The sequence below is a fragment of the Polistes dominula genome, unplaced genomic scaffold (genome assembly GCF_049000335.1).
Source record: "Polistes dominula isolate Pdom_NZ unplaced genomic scaffold, Pdom_raw_medaka contig_25, whole genome shotgun sequence".
Classification (NCBI taxonomy): domain Eukaryota; kingdom Metazoa; phylum Arthropoda; class Insecta; order Hymenoptera; family Vespidae; genus Polistes; species Polistes dominula.
In genome coordinates, this window is record NW_028301094.1 from 2,197,804 (window position 1) to 2,215,151 (window position 17,348).

A 17,348-nucleotide genomic window follows, 5' to 3' on the forward strand; every position below is an offset into this window, starting at 1 on the left:
AGTACTTATGTATGATAAAAAGAGACGTAATAAAAGTCTAGAAGAAGAAGAAGGTAAGTAAGTATACGATTATTACGCCATTTTACTACGTGCCGAGTCAAACCAAGTTTTAAACCGAACATTCAAAACGAAAACCTAGACTGTTCTCTTTTGCTAGCTCACTTTGCCCTAACGTAGATTTAATGTCAGGAAGAAATAAATATATTACACGTTACGATATACTATACGTGATTTGCCTTCCTCAAAAAGGTTTTACTCTCCTATTACTCACAGAAGTATACATAACCTCTTACATATACATTTTTTAATATAATATCTTATACGTTTCTTTCCCACCCCTTCTTTTTCTACTACTCTAATCAAAGTGATTTGAAATTTTGTTTCAAAGAAGAAACTTTTCTTGTTTGTTTTTTTTTTTTTTTTTTACTGTAATTATTTTATATATTCTCATTATTTATAATTCTAAATTATTTAGCAAATTATTTATAATAATACATAAAATAATATATTAAATAATAATAGAGGACAAAATAGAAAAAGTAAGGTTATGTTCTATGTAAATTGAAAATTTTTAATATAATATCGTATTGGGATCTTTAGAACTTGAATACGCTATCTGGTGGCTAAATTCAAAATTAAAGTAGATAGGTCGAATTGCTATGCCACGTGGGATCTCTAGCACTTGAATACGCTATCTGGTGGCTAAATTCAAAATTAGAGTAGATAGGTCGAATTTCTACGCCACGCCCCTGCCAGAGTTCCCAATACGTTTCTTTCCCACCCCTCCTTTTATACTACTCTAATCAAAGTGATTTGAAATTTTGTTTCAAAGAAGAAACTTTTCTTGTTTTTTTTTTTACTGTAATTATTTTATATATTTTAATTATTTATAATTCTAAAATATTTAGTAAATTATAATTATGATAATACATAAGAAAAATTTTTAAATAAGATTATGTCATATGTAAATTGAAATAATTTGAATTGTAATACAATGCCATCTATTGAAAACTTAGAGTACCTACAGACTTAGATAACTTCTACATAATAAATCTTTAAAATTGCGATAAAAAATACAAAATAAACCCGATAAAAACTATCCTATATTCTAAGTTAGAAAAAATCACACAAAATATACAAAATTTCATTAAAATCGATTCAGTAATTTCAAAGTTATTCGTGAACAAACATTGTGATACTAAATTATTATATGTAATTTTTAATTGAAAAAAGAAATACATTATACATAATATTTAATAAATTTATCAAACAAATTAATCATTTTATGAATGAAATTTATTTTCATTAAAGATTAATCAATCGAATTATCGTACACTTTAAAAATATAGGTTAGGAAAAAAACAAAATACGTAATTATATCTCACTTTTCGTTTCTATTTAACATTCTTCATATCATATTTTGAAAAAAAGTAACATTGCGATAAAATAAACGAATGTTTCATAAGTTGGAAACACAAAAAAAAAGAAAAAAAGAAAATAAAATAAAATAATAAAAAATAAAAAAGCTAGAAAGAATAGAAAACTTATATAGTCAAGGATCAAAGAATAAAGAAATGTGGGACAAGGAAAACTTAACGCCTTGGCTTCGTTGTTCAACGATGTACTTAGCTCGATTATTCGAATCGATAGATGATCGTGAAAATTTCAATAAACGTCAAATTAATGATCCAAGATAATATGGTATACGATTTAAACGTTATCTTTTATCTTTTTTTTTTTTTTTCTTCTGTTTTAACGTTTTCTCGTCTCGTTTCATCTCGTTCTCGGTGTCACGTATTTTCTTTTAATTTTTTTTCTTTTTTATTTTCAATATTCTTCTTGTTGTTTTTATTTTTTTTTTTTTTTTTTTCATTTTACTCTTCTTCTTCTTCCTTTCTTTCTTTCTTTCTTCTTTTACAAATCGTGACACGGACATTCTAATCAAGAAGGCAAAGTACCGTAATCTTCCTTCGCGAATTAGCTTCTCGTCGTGAAACAATGAGTCGACGACTCGAGTTCTCTAGCAATGCAGTAAAGAAACGTAAATACCTATGTATACATCTACTTCGTTAATTTTACGAATAACAAACGTAGAAGAAGATTACAGAGTTTTTACTATTCCGCGTACTAAATCTCTTCTTTTTTCTTACCCACCTCCTCCTCCCTCTCCCCCTCCCCCTCACCCCAACTCTCTCCCCTTTTCTTGTAATCTCACTCTCTACGATTATTCTCGTTCTTGCTAATTTTCCTTTCTCGATTGTACGAAATAAAAAAAAATATAAAACAAAACGTTATAGAGAAAGAAAGAATAAAAATGAGTAGTAGGAGAAGATACTAATTATTAGAATATTGTAATAAAAAATGTAATAAAAAAATGAGTAAAATATAAATGTAAATGTAATATGTAATACAAAGAAAAAGGAAATATTTAAATATTGAAATATATTTAAATATGCTAATATTTAATTATTAATTAAATAATAATATTATAAATAAATTGGTATTATAATATTATAATAAATAAAATAAAAAAATATAATAATAATATAATGTAATAATATTTATATAATTATATAATAATTATAAAAATATTATAATAAATTAAATAATAATATTAGAAAAATAAATTAATATTATAATATTATAATAAATAAAATAAAATAATATAATAATATTATGTAATAATATTTATACAATTATATAATTAATATATACAATATTATAATAAATTAAATAGTAATATTATTCTATTACTATTATATTATAAAATTTATTCAATAATTATTAAAATATATTATATAAATAATATTTAATTATTAATTAAATAATAATATTATAAAAATATATTAATATTATGATATAATAATAAAATAAACAATAATATAATATAATAGTATTATAATAATAATATTTATATAATTTTATAATTAATATAATAATATTATAATAAATTAAATAGTAATATTACTCTCTCTCTCTCTTTCTCTCTCTCTCTCTCTCTCTCTATTACTATTAAATTATAAAATCTATTAAATAATTATAAAAAAAATTATAAATAATATTTAATTATTAATTTAATGATCAATTAAATTAATATATAACCTTCCTGTATAACCTAGCTATATGTTTCCTGTATAACAAAATAATAATACATTACAATTAAAATATTACAATTTTCCTTATAAAAAAAAAAAAAATCAAACAAAAATATCTTTCCTTATAAAGAAAAATAAATATAAATTATTTAATACAATATTGAAACATGAAATAATTATTATTCCCATCTAAAGATAAAATATTTCTAATATAAGATTAGAAAAAGAAATTACAAAAAAATATTAATAATTACGATATTAGATTTATATTCCAATATACAAGAAAATAAAAACAGAAAAAAAGAATCATCTATCCAATCGTAAGATTAAAATCATGAAATATTGATAAAACTAATCTATAAACGTGTTTCTAATTAAAATTAAAGGTAACGTTAAAATAAATCATTCATGATAGTAAGAAGAGATTTGTTTGTTTTTTTTTTTTTTTTTCGTTGTTTCTTTTTTACGTATACAAGATTCCAAGATAGATCTTTTACCTATCCATTTGTCTTAAAGAATAACGCACCTGGCTAAAACCTAGAAAGATAAAAAGAGATAGAAATAGAGAGAAGAGAGAGAGAAAAGAGAGAGAGAGAGAGAGGGAGAAAGCATTGGTGGAGATTAAAAGTAAGCAAGGAAGCCTAGTAGAACCTCTATAAATATTGAACGTTGGTCCGGATTTATGGAGCAGATGTTGGTTTCGAATGTAAAAGGAAGTTATATTGCAAGTTTTACGTAAAACGATGTGTAAGACCCGTATATTTATTTCATTCTCTATCCATTCCCCTCCCCCTTCTCTACATTTATCCTTTTTTCTTTCGTATTTCAGGATAAACAGGTAGAGTAGAATCTTTTTATTCTCCTTAGATGAAACCCTACCGATACCTGCTACTAAAAAGTTCAACTAATTAATGTATTTGTTTTAAACGTGAGGTAGATTTTTCGACCCTTTCAACGAAATCTGCATTCATTGAATATGGAACATTTGAAAACTTGTGTTCTTTCTTCTCTTGTGGTCTTGTATGCATATCTTTTATCGGATTTTTTCTTTGTTTTTTTTTTTTTTTTTTTTTTTTACGAATAAAAAATAGAAGAAAAATAAAAAAATATGAATACGAGAAAAAGAGAGAGAAAGAAAAATAGAAGGAAGTGCTGAATGATAAATCGTAGAGGTCGGGAAAACTGGACACACCGGGTTGATATATATATATATATATATATATATATATATATATATATATATATATATATATATGCAAATGTGGACTATCGTTCCCTGCATTCATGAATCTGTTGGAATATAAAAAAATAACAGAAACACAATAACAAATCGTCTCGAAAATTCGTATCATTTATTTCGTTACATTTCCCCTATTTTTTCTTTCCTACACAACCTTTCAAAAAAAAAAAAAAAAAAAAAATTTTATCGCACGGTTAACGGTTGATATTTATAAAAATATGGAATTTGATATTTCGTGAATGTTAAAAAAAATATATATATATATAAAAGAAGGAATATTATTACAATACCTTTAGGCAAATTACAAGCTTTTTTTTTTATCAAACCCAATCATTTGTTTTTACTTTTTGTTGACAATATTTAATACACAGGTAAAATATAGTATATATATATTTAAAATATATTATTATTAAAATATTAAAATATTATTATAAAATATTATTATAAAATATTATTATATTAAAATATTGAAAATATTAATGAGCTCTGGATAGCTCAATTGGTTAAAGCGGGAGATAATCGGTTCGATTAACCCGGGACAGCGAAAGGATCCGTGGTTCGAGTCCCCCCCGGTCAGCGATCTAATTTTTTTCAAACAAGTTCGCATGGCTCAGTGAGACAAATCACCATTCAGTATTTATTGTGAAAATATTATTATTATATTAAAATATTGAAAATATTATTATTAAAATATTTATAATGTATCTTTATGTAATATATTTTAAATAAAATTTAATTAGATAAAATAAATAATTTAATTGAAATATTATTATAAAAATATTTACCCTAAATATATTAATTATTATTACTATAAAAATATATTTACAAAATTTAATTTATTATTATATTAAATTTAAATTATTATTATATATTGAAAATTTAACAAATTAAATTATATTTAATATGTATAATAATTATTAAAAATATATTTTAAATATATTTACACACAATCTATATATATATTAATAATTATTATATAAGTATATTTAAAATATATTATATAAAGGGTAAACACAATTCTTATTCATCAATATTATCATTCACGTATTAATTAATATCGTAATCGATACGTATTAACATCGTTAGTAACACGAAACCCATGTTCTACCATTAAAATCTATATGGTATATATATATATATACATATATATGTATGTGGTATAATATAACAGTTTTGGTAAGATTTGTGTAAACGATATTGACGTATATGCACAACTGTATATAATTTTGTAGATTATTTTTTTACATACATACATGCATACATACATATATATGTATTATATATAAAGGATTTTAACAACATCGTAATATAATTCGCGAGTTTACAGCAAAGTACAAAGGTCAAAGGCCTCGGTGAATCGTTAGCAGACATATGTTTGCTAATTCGCGTTAGTTATCGAAGCGATTTTATTGGACGGCAAACGTTAAAACGTTTTACCCGCATCTCTGGTAGAATGTACCTGCAAGTTTTAACAAATGTTTATACACACCCACGTAATAATATTTATGTAATATTTATATAGTTCTTTTTTCTTTTATACATATATTACACGTATTTTATGCACAACAAAATTTCACTTTACTTTTTTATTCTTTTCATCAATTGAATATCAATTGAAAATGATTTTCTTTTTATTTTTCTCGTAATCGTTTTTAATTGAAATTATTTATGGAATTTTATAAATGTGTTTTAGTTTACTTATGTAGAATGAGATATGTAATAATAATCGTATATAAATGATTTTAAATTTAAATAGTCAAAAAATATTATATTTATAGAGTAAATTGTTATAATTGTTGAATGGTACCAAAAAAAAATTGTAATAGGTGTATTACATATTTATATAATTTGTTATATAAAAAAACTTTATTTATTATATGTATTATATTATGGTAATTAATATTACAATATTATTGTAATTAATTTATTATTGTAATTAATATTATTATATATATATATATATATATATATATATATATATATATATATATATATATATATTTTATTCTTTAAATTAATATTGCAATAATATTTTAATAAATTAATTATTGTAATTAATATTATATTATATTAAAATGTAATAAGTACATTTTACATTTTTATATAATTTATTATATTATATTGTATATTAATTATTATGTAATTAAATTTTATATTTTTATACAAACGTAATAAATTAGGTATATCTTTTAAAAAATAAATAAAAAAAAAGAAAAAAAAGCAATAAAATAATTTTAAATTAATAAATTAATAAATGTGTAAATGTGTTTAGATTTCCTTTGGTGTAAACAACAACGTCACGAGAAATGTATATTTCTTTCTATAAATCTAATAAATTAGGTAGGTTTTTTTTTTAGAAAACTAAATCAAATCTAAATGAAAACTAAATTTAAAAATAACAAATTAAAAATAGATCGAAATTCAAAATCAAATGATTTCAATGAATAAATGTGTTAATTTGTTAGTATTCTTATGGATGTTTAACAACAACGTAACGAGAAAATGTATTTTTGTATTTCTCTTTACTCTTATTTTGAGTTCAAGCGAGTTATATATTCCCCCCTTTTGATTTTTAATTCTATAGAGGCGGCATTACGAAAGAGGCCTTCTCTGCTTGGGTACATGCGCTTGCATTTCACGCTGAGTTGATTCCTGGTGCAGCAGACGATCGTGTCCTCCCATCAACGTAGTGCCTCGTGCATGTCTGTCACACGTACCGATTCCATGCATGCTCACGTAATTTCAGGTAACGCGAACCACCGTCGTCGTCGTCGTCGTCGTCGTCGTCGTCGTCCCACCTTCTCTTTCTCTTTCTCTTTCTCTTTTACCTTCTCCGTTACTACTACAGAAAAGAAAATAAGAAAAAGAGAGAAAGAAAGACAGAGAGAAAGAGAAAGAGAAAGAGAAAGAGAGAGAGAGAGAGAGAGAGAGAGAGAGAAAAAGAAAAAAATAAAAATTGAAAATTCTCTCTGCGTACTACTCCCCTTCTTTCTGGTTGAAGCGGGTCCACCAAAGAATTTGCAAAGATTTGTTTCTTTTTTTCTTTTTTTTTTTCATTTGTAACCAGTAAAAAAATTCCATTCACGATACCAATCTTCCAAAGAATTTGTATATCCCACCGATTTGAGAATAAAACGATTCTGATAAAATGATCATCTTGTTTTGTATTTTTATATTTATTTATTTATTTTTTTTTAGAATAAAATTCATACCTTGATTTTTTACTGACACATATTTTTTTCTTAAACAATTATTATTCACATAAATATCTGTAAATTGTTATATCGAGATATCAATTATTAATTATTTGCATCCAAAGTTTTAAAATATTTGTTTAATTATATATTTATATTATTACGTAAGAATTAAGTACTCGTTTTACTTGAAATTATTATTAATACATTTTTTAATTTATAAATATTGAATATATATTGTAATTAATTATATTTAATTAGAGAAATTTTTAATGAATTTTTAATATAAAAAAATATATATATATATATATAAGTGCAATAATATAAAAATTTATTGCAACTAACTTGCCACGTTAAATTATTCGAAAGTTATTTAAGATAATAATATAATTACAATCTCATAAATAAATATAAAACAAAAGGATACAAATATTTCAATCCACAACGATTTATCATATCGAATAAATTTTGTTTTTCAATAATCAAACAATTATTCACCCATTTATTATTTAATTCATAAAGAAGTAAACGAACAACAGGTTGGATGGAATAAAAAGGATCAAATTTCCAGAATTATTATGAACGCGAAATATCTTTCATATTACGTAAAGATAAATATTAATTAACTATGACGTTGATTCTTCCTCATGAGTAGAGTGGTGTGTTCCTTAAAGAAAAGGACACACAATCAACGTTTCTCGTTTGTGTTTAACGCAGCACACGCATGTCACTGTCATAACCACACCTGTGTCGTTGTAGTGAAAATGGGATGATGATGATGATGATGATGATGATGATGATGATGATGATGATGATGATAATGATGATGATGGAAAACGGAAGGAAAGATCGAAAAAATCTTTAATTAATAACAAAGGTAATTTTCACTCACCGTGTAACTGCGCGAGCGACTGTAACGTGTTGGCATTGCAATTTATGAATCCTGTAACACAAAATAATAATAATATTAATATTAATAATCAAATTTTATTATCCTGTAATTAATAATAATATTAATAATGTATTAAAATTAATATTTTGTAGAAAAAAGTAGGATACAATTGATAAATAATATCGAACGATAAAAAAAGAAAATTATAATATACATAAAATTGTTTCCTAAAGATATGCACGAATCATACACGAACATACACACACACACACACTTTAAAATAATAAGGTTTATGTGAAAATACTCGTATAAGTGTTATGAGAATCTTAGTGCTGTTAATTATCGCGTAATGGCGTCGTCACGAGCTCGAAAACGAGCTACAGTGAAATTATGTTAAATTAATTTGTTAATTATGCTTTCCCGTATGCATACACGGCGTTACGTTCAGAAATTGCAATGACTTTGAGTGTACAATTCTAAAGTGAAAGAGAAAATGAGAATAAAAAAAAATAAAACATCAACAACAACAACAACAACAACAACAAAAACAACAACAAATTGTCGTGTAAAAGTTTACACCAGGAATTACACAGTTGTAACCAGCCGTTTCGTCGATCGCAACATTTATTTTCACTTGTGAAATCATTAGACTGTATAATGACAGACACGACAACTATACAACTACTAATACTACGATAACAACAGTGACAAAGACTGCTAATTCGTTGTATTTATTATTATTATTGTTATTATTATTATTCATTAATTTCTATTGGACTCTCTCGTACAGGTATTGTGAGTTTTATTAATACACGTGTTACGTAGTTTCATGTACGTTTTGTATATACATTCATTTATAATAAAATTAAAAAAAAATAATAAAAAAAAGATTTTCTTTTTTAACTTGTTTGACGATACTTCCGATAGTTGTTAATTTGTTCTTTTTTTCTTTTTTTTTTTTTTTATATTAATCTGACAAGTAATATATCCAACGTGTTTTTCATACATGTTTACTGTGATTTAAAAAATAAAAAATTCGCAATAAGAAAGAATAAGAAAAAAAGGTTATTTCAAGAAAAATTCCTATCATCTATCTTTATAAAAAAAAAAAAAAAAAAAAAATATTCCAAGAAAAATTTAATCAAAATTACATTTTAATTTTAATTTAAATTAATTTTTTTTTCTAATATTTTATAAATTTATAAATATTTAATATATATATTTTATAAATTTTTTTTAAATATTTATAATTTTTTTTTAAATTATTATTTTATTTAAAAAATTTACAAATGCAAAAATCATTGCAACATCAAATTTGTTATATATAAAAATGAAAAAGAAACAAAAAATGTTTCATTCAAATCAATCAAAGATAAGATTCAAACGTTGTTATCAATTCCACACACACACACATATATATCGCTATATGCATTTGTTGTAAAACTTAAAATAGAATACTTTCTATATAAAGTAAGAAAAAAAAGGAGTTCTAGTTACGAGAAAAACATATTCCCATGACAGAAAGATAACCTCATTGAACTAAGAGGAAGAGACCCCTTTGCGTTTTACGTTTAGTAAGGTTATGTACGTGCGTAATAGTTCTTGATGACTATGCATATGTAAACATTGACATTAAAATAAGCACAAGTTTTAAAGTCCATTTGTATTTTCCAATCTGTCAGTCTCATCACCCTTCTTCCGCTTTCCCCTACCACATTTTTCTTTTTTCCTACTCTTTTATATTTTCCTTTCTCTCTCTCTCTTTCTCTCTTTCTTTCCGTCATCATCATGGTCATCGTCATCAACATCAACGTCACGATCGGGGACGCTTTCCTTCAAGTTTCTTTTTACCTTCTTATTCATTTTTAGTATCAACTTCGTACTACGAGCAAAGTGAGAGTCCTATACGTGTATGTATGTATTAAGAAATACATGAATTTATATACAGGGTGATTCATTTCAGTTCTGAATGTATGCTAGATCCAATGATATGCAACATTAAATACAAAACCTGACAATGACCAATAAAAACTATTCAGAAAATATCTGTTTCGTCAGTTGTTGAAACAACTAAACGATGACACAACCCTGACACAATCCTGACGTGACCAGGATTCGACTAGGACACAGAAGGGCTGTATTGTGGTCGGATTGTTCGCCAGTTTTCACTTTCATTGATCACCAAAAATATTAACGTTGCATATCATTGGATTCGTTATGTCAACCGCTATCCGAAAATAAGTATTAAAATATACCATCGTATTTAAAAAAAACAAACTTAACCAATAAATCTCAAAAATGACTCAACCTAACCAAAAAAATACTAATGTCATATTATAATCCTATATTTTACATACAACTATCATACTTTCCGAGTTATTTAGGTGGCAAGCGCTGATGAATCACCCTGTATATTTATTATAGGTATATAAATAATGTGAGTGTGTATTAGTACGCAGTGTGTATGACGAGGGCGAGAGGACTTTCATTAAACGTATGTCTAATTAGTAAGAGCTGCGTTTGACGTTCTGTCTCAAGCAACACATCTTGAAATCTTTCTCTTCCCCCTTCCCCTTCCCCCTCCCATCACCCCCTTCTCTTCTGTCTCTGTCTTTCATTCACTCACTTTTCCTCTTTCTTTAATTCTATGGTTCCTGTTTACGTTGGATTACGATATAAGATAAACGTTTGTTAAATTTACCGTTTGTCATACACGTTTGAAACGTATACAAATAAATTAGATGGATGGATGGATAGATTGAGAAAGATAGGAAGAGAAAGAGAAAGAGAGAGATTAATTAACGTAACGCATAATTACTAATATCAATGGTGCATGCGAATAAACGTACGTAACAGTTAAACCATGAGGAACGGGATTCGTAGAAACGTTTCAACAATTATATTTAATATTGCGTTTGCGATGAGAGAGTAAACTATGAGTACTATGACAATAATAATAATAATAATAATAATAATAATAATAATAATAATAATAATAATAATAATAATAATAACAATAACTATAACAACGATAGTTAACTTTCTACAAATTCGCTCTGCTCTATTTTCTTTTATTTTTCTTTTATTTTATTTTATTTTTTTTTTTTTACAATTATTACTCATATCATTGATATGTGATATTTTATTTTATTATATTTTCCAATTTATAAATCGAACGCAAAAATATTTTATAATTTTACAAAATGCTCTATTTTCTTTTTTATTTCTACTTTTTTTTTGTTTTTTTTTTTACAATTATTACTCATATTATTATAATGATTTTGTTTGATTAATTTTCTAACGTATAAATCGAACGTAAAATAACATTTTCTACTTTTATAAAATAAATTGTGGCATTTTTTTTTGTTTTTGTTTAACAGTGAAATTTGTTTCCATTTTTTATTTTAATATATTTTTTTTATGCAATTATTACTTTCCTATTTTTGAAAAATAATTTTTCTTCTATTAATTTACCAATTTATGAATAAATCGGATACACCAAAATATTTTGTAATTTTATCAAATAAAATTTGGCATTTTTTTTTCTTTTTTTTTTTTTTAACAGTGAAATTTGTTTCCACTTTTTCTTTTAATATTTTTTATTTTAATTTTATTGTATTTGAAACATTGCTAAAATGTCATTTGAGTTTCTTCAGAATTATAAAACCGGTTTTGTTTTATCTTAAGGCTCTGGGTGGGATCAATTTCATTAGAATTTAGAATTTTTATTTTCTAATAATTTCATCAGTAGGACACCACCTCCTCTTCCTCCTCCTCCTATTACTACTACTTCGATTCATTTTGTTTGCATAAAGTATGTAAATTTGAAGTGAAACGTTGAATGAAGTAGGAATCATTGAGTTCTTAGTGTGGGAATATGAAAAACACACGAACGATTCTAATTTCTTTCGTAATGTGTACCTACTACTACTACTATTACTACTACTACTTAGCAAAATCCTATTTCACAAAAATGTTTGATAGAAAGAGAGAAAAAGGGAGAAAGTAAGAATGAGTAAGAGAGAGAGAGAGAAGGAGAAAGAGTGAAAATAAAAAACAAACAAAAAAATAAGAGAAGAAAAAGAAGAAGAAGACGTTTCACCAGACAGATTGCGAGAGGAGTAGAAAAATGATTGAGGACGAGAAAGAGGAGGAGAAGAAGAAGGTGAAGAAGGAGGAGGAGGAGGTGAAGGAGGAGGAGGAGGAGGTGGGATAAAGAAATGAAAGAACGTAAAATACTGAATAAAGTGAGCCATGTGGTAGGTTCTTCTTCTTCTTATTATTTTTCTTTTTATTATTATGATTATTCTTCTTCTTGTTAATCTTATTTTACACCTCCTCATCCTCCTTTAACGTTTTCACATTTTACGAAACCACGGGATGCTCTTTAAAGGTTGATTCACCTATGCTCGAGTATCAAAGAAGAGAGTAGTGAGTTTTAAACTCACGAAGGAAGGTTTGCCCATTTGTTCATGTTTACTTCATTTTCAAGTGATTTTATCGTTTATCCAACTTTGATCCTTTTTTATATATATATATATATATTTTTTTTTTTAAATGATATTATAGAAAATGATCAAATAAATGCCACTCGAAAAATTTGTATTTAATTTAATCATAAGTATAAAACAAAACCTTTTCTCTTGAAATCTTTCTCATTAAATATAAATGATGATTGTAATTTTTATACTTATTATTTTGTTGTTGTTGTAAGAAGCATAAAAGAAACCTGTCGAGATTGTAATGATCGTTTGATAAATATATAATAATATAATAATTTAATATATATAATATATAATAATAATAATAATAATAATAATGTAATATTTAAATAGTTATCGTTTTGGTATTCGATAAAATAATGAAAGAAAATAAATGGTTTATTGATTAATATATTTTAACTAATATAATTTTAATTATATTATTAAAATATATATAATAAAAATATAATTTATAATTAATAAAACCTAATAATAATATAATATATATAATACTATAATATATATATATAGAATACTACTAAATTTTGTAATATATATAATACTAATATTTGCTAATATATATAATACCATATAATATATATAATACTACTATATTTGATAATACATATATAATAAATAATTAAAATATATATAATAAAAATATAAAATTTAATTAATATAAACCTAATAATAATATAATATTTAATATATACTATTATTATATATGTATATAAATATGTAATAATAAAATACCTAAATACCACTTAAATAGAGAGAGAGAGAGAGAGAGAGAGAGAGTGTTATCTTTTAGATATTTGATAAAATAATGAAAGTAAATAAATAGTTTACCAGTTAATTCACGGATAAAGATCCATTTATTCGTAAGCCACTATAATGATAATGATGATTATGATGATGATGATAGGAATGATCCTTTTCGTGTGATCGCTCAATCGAATAGATAGAAAAGACGTTTTAACTTTCTTTCATAGTCACGTAGTTCTTATTCTGTGGCTTGTGTAATCAACACTGAATCGAAAATACCTAACATACAACAACGTACGAGCTTGTCATTTTGCGTGATACTCTCAACGAAGTACACAGAGACACATACACACAACACATTCATACATATATACATACGTATAACCTTGGTTAGTTCGCGTATACATGCATGTACGTAAATAAAATACATATGTTATCCTTCTTAAGAATCGTTTGTTCGAAACTCGTGTTCAATACGCAAGAAAGAGAAAGAAACGAGAGTTCATTTATCTCGGAAACCTTTTAAACCCTTTGGTTACACTGCTAACCCTTTGCAGAAACAAATGCATGATGTACTGATACGTCATTGAAACTAAGATGAGATTTAATTTGAATTCATTCATGGTTTATTTCAAATTAATGGATGATTCTTTTTTTTATTATTTTAATTAAATTATTGTAATATTTTTATATATATTATAATTGTGTATTTTTTATATATTATATTTTTATTTTATTATTATTATTATTATATCATATTTAAATTATTATAATATTTTTATATATTATAATTTTGTATTTTGTATATTAAATTTTTATTTTATTATTATTATAATATTATATTATTGTAATAATTAATATAATATTTAAATATCATATTTAATATTATATTTAAATTATTATAATATTTTTATATATTATAATTGGTTATTGTATATATTATATTTTTATTTGATAATTATTATAATATTATATTATTGTAATAATTGATATAATATTTAAATATCATATTTAATATTATATTTAAATTATTATAATATTTCAAAATAATTTTCAAATAAATTTGTACTCAAAATTTTAATATCTTCTTCTTTTTTATACAAATGACTATTTACAGATTTTTCTAAAATACAGAAGACTTACAAAAAAAAACTTCTTTTCATTCGTCAAACATTTATTTGAAAATTCAAACGAAATTTTTTCACGATTAACAGATGTATCTAAATAAACAAAAAAGAAACTCATAAAAAAAAAAAAATATGAACGAAAAGAAAGAGTGTGATGAGGGGGTGGGTGTGGGACATAGGGGTGGGGTGAAGAGAAGAAAATAATTGCATTTAGTTGGTTGCTTTCTCCAAGAGACATTGCCAAATGTCTTCGATTATGTTCGTTTGGTGACTGGAAACGGTTTCCTGACAAGCTATGAGAAAACTTTGCGCAATCAAATCTTTGAAGAAACAAATAAAAAAAAAAAAAAGAAAAGAATGAAATATAAATAATATAAAATAAACTATATAAGTATACAACAAGTATAATAAATGAAACATAAAAAAAAAGAAAAAAAAATTTACGAATTTGTCGAGTTATTTTTAATATCTTACAACGCACAACTTTTGTGTGTGGGTCTGTTTATCTGTGTTTGTATGTAAGAATGATTACGTAAAGTGATAATAATGAATGATATGTCATTCGTTTAAAAGAAAAATTTTTTTTATTTTATCACGATCACAAAATATATATATATTTGAAATAAAAGACAAAAACGATAATTTTGTCTGAAATACTTTGAAACGTTTATTGATAAAACGAAATTCCATGGAACAAGTGTTAAGATATACATATACATATATATACATATATATAGATATATATACTTGTGTAGAATTTAATTTGAAATATTTCCAGTTGAATTTTGTACATTTTGAAAGAGAGAATTTCTTTGATAATAAAAAAAAAGTGTTGAAATTATACTAATAAAGATAAAATGATGAGAAGTATAAAAGAAGATGTATTGTAATGTACTCTGTGAGTAAAATCATAAAATCGTCGATTAATATGACAAATATTATACAAATTAATTATTTCAAATGAATTATTGGAATGAGACAATATTCGTAAAAAAAATTAAATCAAAATATTTCAAGTAAAAAATGAATCATTAATGTTGAGATTCTTTGAACTAATACTACGTTGAGTATTTAACTTAATTGATTCAAATTAATTTAAATTTTGTTTAGTTGTGACGATTAATTATCCACCATTATAAATATTAAATTAAATTAATAATTAAATATTCAATATTACATATTAAGATAAATTAAATATTTAATTTTATTAAAATTCGTCATTTAAATAGTTTTTTGATTTTATTTTTAATTTTTTTTTTTTTATCATCGTACAGGAATTCTTTCGATAGTAATCTCATAAAGATTACTTTTAAATACGTTTCAGTGTATAAAAAATTCTTAAAATAAAATTTATCACTAAATTTTAAATACTAAAATACTAAAATTAATTAACTATAAATCATCATTTTATTTCATTATACGAATTATGGTCAATTTACGAACTACAGTCGATTGTAAATTACGAAAAGATTACACAAAGTATCAAAGATCAGACATTTTTCTTGACTCGTGTTAATGAAAAAGAAAGAAAAAATATAAAATAAAATGAGATCACATTTTTCGTTTCCCCGAAATAATTCGCGACTAAGAAAAGAATCAAATAAAAAAAAAACAAAAAAAAAAAAAGAAAACGAAATGTATAACTCGTTCGTTCTTATCTCAAGTTAAAAACGATTACGCGTTTGATGATAAGAAACCATTTGGAAAAATACACGCACACGTTTTATCGTACACGTTTAATATAAAACAAAATTCAGTTTAAACGATGAATATAGATAAATATCGATCGACAAAAGATATTAAAAAAAAAAAAAATATGTTTCTGTAAATACTCGAAATTTGTTATATCGTCATATTGATTAATAGGAATCTGAAAAAATTATTGTACAAATTCACGGATATTTCGCATTTTAAATTAATTGCGTTTGATGAAACTCTGATTAGTATCTGTTTGCAAGAAATAAAAAAAAAATCAACCAGAAAATGGATATTTTATTATACAAAATTCAACGAATTGAAATTGAAATACATTTCTTTTTAATTATACTTTAGTCCAATAAATAAATTTCTTGTTTACAAATAACATCTGATTAATACCTGTTGCGAGAAATAATTAAAAAAAAAAATCAATTTCAATGGATTTTTTATTATACAAAATTCAACGAATTGAAATTTATATTTTTTTTTAATTATACTTTAGTCCAATAAATAAATTTCTTGTTTACAAATAACATCTGATTAATACCTGTTGCGAGAAATAATTAAAAAAAAAAAAAATCAATTTCAATGGATTTTTTATTATACAAAATTCAACCAATTGAAATTAAAATTCTTCTTTCTTTTTGTTTTTTTTAATTTTCATTCAGATGAATAAATGTTTTATTTACATATAACAGATTTCGATCGATCAATGTTATCCTCTAATTATATTAAGCATTTTATTAGCACAAGATTAGTATCTTTACATATTCGACAATTATTGGTAATAAATTATTTCGAAATTTTTATCACGATAAAATCTATACACCATAACGTTCAGTTAATATATTGGTAA

The 17,348-nt window shown here is 23.8% G+C and overlaps 1 protein-coding gene across 1 annotated transcript in view; it reads right to left on the bottom strand.

Annotated features, from left to right (window-relative positions):
- orb2 (cytoplasmic polyadenylation element-binding protein orb2) overlaps positions 1-17,348 on the bottom strand; it is a 182,856-nt gene that overhangs the window by 66,242 nt on the left and 99,266 nt on the right. Inside the window, exon 3 of the mRNA XM_089176397.1 lies at positions 8,422-8,472. Coding sequence (XP_089032523.1) covers positions 8,422-8,472 — 51 coding nt within the window. The remainder of the gene's footprint in view (positions 1-8,421; positions 8,473-17,348) is intronic.